This window comes from Corylus avellana, chromosome ca1, assembly GCF_901000735.1.
Source record: "Corylus avellana chromosome ca1, CavTom2PMs-1.0".
Taxonomy (NCBI): domain Eukaryota; kingdom Viridiplantae; phylum Streptophyta; class Magnoliopsida; order Fagales; family Betulaceae; genus Corylus; species Corylus avellana.
The window spans coordinates 25,711,143-25,718,128 of NC_081541.1; the positions used below are offsets into that span (position 1 = coordinate 25,711,143).

Sequence of the window (6,986 nt, forward strand, 5' to 3'; positions counted from 1 at the left end):
AATAGTAAAATGAGGGTATAATTGTAAATTGAAGGTAGAATATTATTTGATTTTCTCCTATAAATAGAGCTCTTCTCCTTCACAATTTCACTACTCCTATCCCATCTCTTGCACATATTCTTCCTTCTTCCGCTTTTTACTCGGTCTTTCTTCTTTCTAAGAGTGTTTACTCAGAACAGAGAGAGAAAGGGCGAGACCAAGCGCTACAAGAAAGAAAGAACACAAGAGATAGCGGACTTTAGAAAGTAGTTTCAAAAGATATAGTAGTGGTGTTAGTCATATTGGAGCAACTAGATTCCTTCATACCACTTTTAGCTTCAGTCTAGAGGTAAGTAAATTCACTACCCCTTCTAAAATTACTTCATGTCATGCTATTTATTCATTCTTTAGTAAATTGTAAATGATTATTTTATTTATGTATTATGAAGTTATGTTGCATGCATGAAGGATTTTTAAAAGAATTATCTAGAAAGTTTCTATTTATTTAAACGCTTTTTAAATACAACAAGTTTATATTTGAAAAGGTTTTCAAATTGAGAAAAGAAAGTTGAGAAATGATGATGATTATAAGAAAGAAAAATGATGATAAACCCTCCTACATGTTGCCTAAGATGCATCAAAAGAAGTACAAAGAAAAGTACAAGAGATGAGATAAATGTTTATGAAATGAGGGCACATGTATGGAGGAGAGTATTTTTGGCCCCAAGATAAGATAAGATGAGAGTTCGGTACCGATACTCGGATGGAGGCGAAACCACTGAAGGAGGCTATGCCAGAAGGTGGTATTACATCAACTAGACCGTTGAGTGCACCAAGAAAGAGTTAATTGACGGTCGGGCATGGCTGTGGCCACAGTTCAGTGCCATGGTCACAAGGACCCGCAACCCTCGTGCACAGGGGTAATAGTGTACATGGGCTTTATTATGAGAAAATGATACTATATTTTCAACGAAGATATGCTAAGATGATTTACAAAGATTATTTATAATGATGCATTATGATGATGATTTATAAAGATGATTTACAACGATGATCTATTACTAGATGTAATAGTATGTATATGTTACGGGAGATGCAACCGTACGTACATATATTATTATGGCTGGATGTATATTTATTTGTGAAAACGATTTTCAAAACTGAGAACAAGGAGTAAAACTATTTATGGTTGTGGATTTTACTTGCTGGGCCCCCTTTGGGCTCATTCTGTTTTATTTCTTGTTTTCAGGTAGAAAGGATGCTGGAATAGGAGGCCGGAATGGGGTGGGAATAATTATTAATTTTCAAAGTCTTTTCATATAAGTTATTGTAATGATATGATATTCCGCAACTAAAATCTAATGTTTTCTAATTCCGCTTGTAATAAAATCTCTTGAAAAAAAAAATGTTTTACGCATTTATTGTATCTTTTAAAATCAAGTACTCTGATAGACCTTATAGATCTTTGCAAGAATTTTTGTTGAAAAAGAAGAAAAGTGGCAAACTCAGTCTTAACGGACTGGGGATGTTACAGTTGCTCTTTAAGAGATGGAGATCGTTTTGCAGAGTCTCCTTGAGAGACGTGGGTGCTAGAAGGGTGGAGTTTTTGTGGGCAATTTACACGATAATTTTAATCCCACAGGAAAGGATTAGCTAAGCCACTTGTTTTTTAGTGGCTTAGCCAATCCTGTGTGTATAGGATTAGTAATCCCATGGGAATAGATTATTCTCAGGAATAGAGTGTTACCAAACAAAGGACTAGCTATACCTAGTGTTAGCTAGTCCAATCCAAGGGTCTAATCCGCGAACCAAACGGGGCCTACATCATCTACAACACACCATTATTATTATATATGTACGTTTGTGCACGCACGAAGAAGACCTTCCATTAATTACAAATTGTTACATGGATTCAAATATTTATTGACTTATTATGTAGTAAAAGCAAGAGGAAAAAGGCTTTTTTTTTTTTTCTTTTTTTTTTCTTTTTCTTTTTTTCCTTGAAATCCTTGAATTTCACGAAAAGCATAGGACATTTAAAGGAGCTCTCTTTTATTAAAATGGTTAAATTTCATATGAAGTTAATTAAGTTGAATTCAGTCATCTAATTAATTTTCTAACAAAAGTTAGTTTAAGGAACTATGACCAAAATAATTTTTATGCATTTATATTGTCAATAGAGAAAGAAAGATAGTTATTCAATTATTCGTAATTCTAGGGGAAGTGAATCATGGTTTTAATTATCATTTAAAATAATTATGACAAAGGAAAAAAATGAAGCTCCTTAGGAAATTAAAGAAAGTTTAGGCACCAGCATACCGAATTCAAGAATTTTAACTGGATCACTTTGGCCTTTTTCCACACTTTGACTAATGTTCAAACGAATTTCCTTGATGGCACGAGCTGGTTGAATGTATATACCTTCAAGCCAAAAAGGTCAATAAATCTCAAGTAAGAAGTTGGTACTAAAGTTCATACGTGTCTTGCATGAACAATTTAATTTCTTTAGAGCAACACAAAAGATTAAATAAATAACTAATAGACCTCTTAAATTTGGCTTTGCCCTATTGTCTATATATATACTGCCTCTCAAGGCAGAGTATCTCGTCTACTCAGTGCTTTGATGAGGCTAATTAATCCCAATAAATTAAGTTTAATGAAAAGCAAAGAAAAAAGAGATTGTACTAACACTTCTATATCCATCGTTTCCAAAACACCAGCCGATTTTCACTCGGGAATGCAAAAGGCCTAGTAATCAATGCATACAAAGGGCTGCAATCGTTTTCATCCGTAGCATGAGCCAAACTTGGAAAATGCTCAATTAAATCCAAAGCAATATCTGTGGTGTAGAAAAAAAGAAAAAGAAAAAAAGTGAAGTATATATATTGAGAAAATTTTGAAATATCATCCGAAATAGTGGGCTAACAGATAATTAGACCAAGAGTTGTTACCTAAAGTTTGGTTGTATATAGCCTCTCGACAAAGTCTAGCACCGTCTGTGCCTTTTTCTGGGTTTAGATCTTCCTTTGGAGTGCGAGAATAGAGATAGCGAGCCAATTTTTTACTCCAATAAAGAGCCTTAACAACTAGAAGTACATCTGAAGAATTTTTAATGCTGACCAAGCTCACGTTCTTTCTAAGCATGCACTCTGCCATTCGGTAGTTTTTCTTATAAATTGTCTTAAATAAAGCTGTGTCCCCATATTCATCTTTTACAGCCAATTCTTGTTCCGACATTTTCACCACTAACTTCTCCACTATAGACTCATGCCCAGCATCAACAGCAACATGAAGAGCCGTCTTGCCATTTTTTGTGATTTTCAAACCCGCAGAATCGGGATGACGCATAAGGAAATCCTCTACATCGTTCCAAACACCACTTTCCACAACCTTTTTGAAGTCCTTTTTGAAGGCCTCATGGTCAATATTAATATGCTTCCAGTTTTGCGCAACCTTTAGGAATGCCTCACGGTCAACATTAGTTCGGTTCCATTCTGAGATTAATATGTAAAAGGTGATTAATTAGAATTAGTACCAATAAGAAGCATGCTATTGCCATGTCAAGCCAACTGATCAGATGTCTGCCTACAACTTCTTTATAACAACATAGGAAACTTAATTGGAGGGAAGATTCTTATTATATTTTATCTCGACTAAAAGTTTTGCATAAACTCTTTTACTAATTAATTCAAAGTTTATATATATAAAAACTCATGAGCTCACTAATTATATTTTGGGGTAACTACTTTTTCCCTCATCAACTGTCACTCATTGTCAATTTCCCCACATGAATTGCCAACCTTACTATTCGACCCTATCAAACTACTATTTTCTTTGCAAAATCCTCATTCCGTCAGTCAAACTCGTTAAATTGGATGAAATATTCTCTTTTAGCCGTTAAATCTCATTAACAGACAAAAAGACTCCCAAATAAAAAATTCAAAAAAATATAAATGTATAAAATTTATAAATTAATTTTTTTTAAATATATTAAGGGTATTATATATATATATATATATTTGTTTAATTTTAAGGATATTATATGTAATTTTTGTTTATAAAGTTAGGGTATTTAGGTCATTTCAATTTTTTGAACGAGTTTGATTGACGGAAGGGGGGTTTTGGGAAGAAAATGGTAATATGATAGGGACGAACAGTAAGATTGGCAGTTCATGGGAGAAAATTGACAATACGTGATAGTTGATGAAAAAAAATGTAATTACCCCTTATATTTTACTAGATAATTATTCATTACCCGACCATAAAACCAAGAAGAAACAATTGTAATAAAGATTTTAATAAAAAAATATTATAAAATTTTAAAATAGTATTTTTAAAATGTGAAGAGTATACAAGGTGTAACAATAAAGAATCAATATAATGGCAAAAAGTGATGAAATAAACAAATTCATTCAATTTTATCAATATATAAAATTGAATGATTTTCAACAAACCAGAATATGAGCTTACGATTTTCAACTTGCGTAATAAGTAATCTTCATGGTGAACCCACAAGTGTTAATGATTATAGAAATCGTGATTAAATTGTTTACAAAGTTACCTGGAGGCATCGCTGGAGGCCCTCAAACATTACAAAATCTCTTTCAAAGGAGTTTAAATTTGTTTACTTTTAGGCCCTCATGGGCCTCAACCATGATAAGGTTTACTTTAAAATTATCATCGTATCTAAACCCACGATTAAACAAAATTTCTCCTCTTCTACTTCTGGTACAGAGGAGAGTGTTTGCCAACCCTTTCTCTTTTCTTTCTTCTTAAAAAACGAAAAAAAAAAAAAAAAAAAAATTAATAAACAATTTTTTTCACAAAACACTTAAAAAAAAAAAAATTCAAAACTTTATTTACCTTTATATCACATTAAAATACTTTTTCAACAAAAACACAAAATACACGTCATAGGAGAACCACCCTACACAAATTTAGAGGATGAGAAAGTGATAATGAGATGACTAATAAAATTACTCTATCAAACAACACCAAGCTTTCTTTGACTAACTTTTGACAAGCCACGGTTTTAGGGAGAGCTTTCAAAATTTCTGTAGTTTTTTTTTTTTTTTGGTTCCTTTTTTCATTTTAATTTTATTTTAATTTTTGAATTTTCTTGGGAGCGAGTTGCTACCATGTGCATTGGAGAGAGAGAGAGGGAGAGGGAGAGACCTGCCAAAATATTCCAAGCAATTTTTGCAGTGCTAATCTTTTTAATTCTAGAAAATGCGTCTATTCCACATGAAATCTGGATAACATGTAAGGCCGTGCCATTCTTCTTGCTCCAAGCCTTACAAGCAACTTCATCGACTTTTTGCCTAGGAGGTTTGTTGTTTTCTTCAACTATGTCCCAAAGATCATGGGCCGTCAAATAGTCTTTTACTTGAACACTCCAATCCACATAATTATATTCCTCAAGAACCTGAATAACATCTGCACTCAAAGCCATTTTGTTTGAGTATGTATGTGCATTAATGAGAGAGAGAGAGAGAGAGAGAGAGAGACACCTGAGTTAGTATTTTTAGGGAGGTACTTTTTTTCCAAAGTATTCCATGCAACTTTTGCAGAGCTAATATCCCTAATCTCAAATAATGTGTCCAGATCGCATGAATTCTGGATCACATGTAAAGCCATAGAATTCCTCCAAGCATGGACAGTGGTGTAATCATCTTCTTGGTAAAGAGGGTTGGTGGTTTCTTCAACTATGTCCCAAAGATCATGGGCCATCAAATGGTCTTTTACTTGAACACTCCACTCCACATAATTATCTGTGTCAATAACTTGTAGAACAACTGCATCCAAAGTCGTCTTTGTTTGAGCATGCATGTGCATTTAAGAGAGAGAGAGAGAGAGAGAGAGAGAGAGACTTGAGCTAGTACCTTTAGGGAGGTATTTTTTTGCTAAAGTATTCCATGCATCTTTAGCGAAACTGATCTCACTAATCTCAAAAAATGTGTTCTGCTGGCATGAATTCTTGATCACACGTAAAGCCATGGAATTCTTGTCGTTCCAAGCATTGAAAGCAGCTTCATCATCTTCTTCCTTAGGAGGTTTGGCAGTTGCTTCAATTGTGTCCCAAAGATCTTTAGCCACCAAATAGGTTTGTACTTGAATACTCCAATCCACATAATTATATGATCCCTCAAGATATTTAAGAACAGCTGCACCTAACGCATCCCTTACTTCCATATTTAATCTGCCGGTACGTATATCCAAATGGTGTTAGGATCTAATGAAAGACAATAAGAGGAAGATTGATGATAAAATATTTGTTGGAAAATACCCACTCCAAACCGTTACATAAAATGTCCTTATGGGTGAAAAGACATATTTCTGATATATATCGCAGTTCCCTTTTTAAGCTTAACCCAAATTCTGGGGCAAAGAAAATTAATAAATATAGAGTACAAATGGAAAATAAAGGGGAGCCATTATGTTTGCCTCTCGGACAAGAATCACTTTTTCTTTAAGAGTTTGCTTGCGTCGGAGACCAGATAACCAAAAGCATTTTTTTTTTTTCCTTTCTATAAGTAATTAACTTAAGTACTACTCAAGATTAGTGAAAATTTTTTATATCACGTTTGAATGAGATATTTAAGTTCAAAGTATAAATGAAAGTAATCAATTTTAAAATTAACATTATATTTTTTTTCTTAAAAGGGTCAAGAAAAATAGTTACTTTAAAAATTTGATAAAAATTTAAGCATCTAAAACTCTAGGTTCTAATTCTATATGAAAACAAATCCTACAAACATAAACATTCTCATGGAAATTAACATCATTAATGTTCACATTTTCATCACTACTTTTGTTGCTCTTCTAAAAATAGTGGATTTTTTAATTATTTTCTCCTTACTCACCTGGTAAACCAAAAACCATACAATGAGATACTTTTCAATTCTACAAAAGCAAAATTACGCCAATCAAATCAAATTTTCTTATTTACAGACAAGACAGATAAGACACGTTCTCCTTTCTCTCTTATTTACATACAAACAAGAAGC

General features: G+C 33.1%; 2 protein-coding genes across 2 annotated transcripts in view; both read right to left on the bottom strand.

Annotated features, from left to right (window-relative positions):
- LOC132184033 (ankyrin repeat-containing protein NPR4-like) overlaps positions 1–6,986 on the bottom strand; it is a 53,068-nt gene that overhangs the window by 14,013 nt on the left and 32,069 nt on the right. The gene's annotated exons all lie outside the window — the stretch shown is intronic.
- Positions 2,310–6,945, bottom strand: LOC132184022 (uncharacterized). The gene is made up of 6 exons (XM_059597505.1): positions 5,862–6,945; positions 5,490–5,774; positions 5,155–5,415; positions 2,931–3,473; positions 2,669–2,818; positions 2,310–2,400 (listed from the first exon to the last, which is right to left on the bottom strand). Exons 1-5 carry the CDS (start codon positions 6,169–6,171, stop codon positions 2,673–2,675), a joined length of 1,545 nt encoding a protein of 514 aa, XP_059453488.1. The 5' UTR covers positions 6,172–6,945; the 3' UTR covers positions 2,310–2,400; positions 2,669–2,672.

Coding starts and splice junctions, on each gene's coding strand:
- LOC132184022 (XM_059597505.1), bottom strand. CDS start 6,171: ATGGAAGTAAGGGATGCGTTAGGTGCAGCTGTTCTTAAATATCTTGAG. Junction 5,416..5,489: donor CCCTAAAAATACTAACTCAG/GTGTCTCTCTCT, acceptor CTTTGAGTGCAG/ATGTTATTCAGGTTCTTGAG. Junction 2,819..2,930: donor TATATACAACCAAACTTTAG/GTAACAACTCTT, acceptor TCTACACCACAG/ATATTGCTTTGGATTTAATT.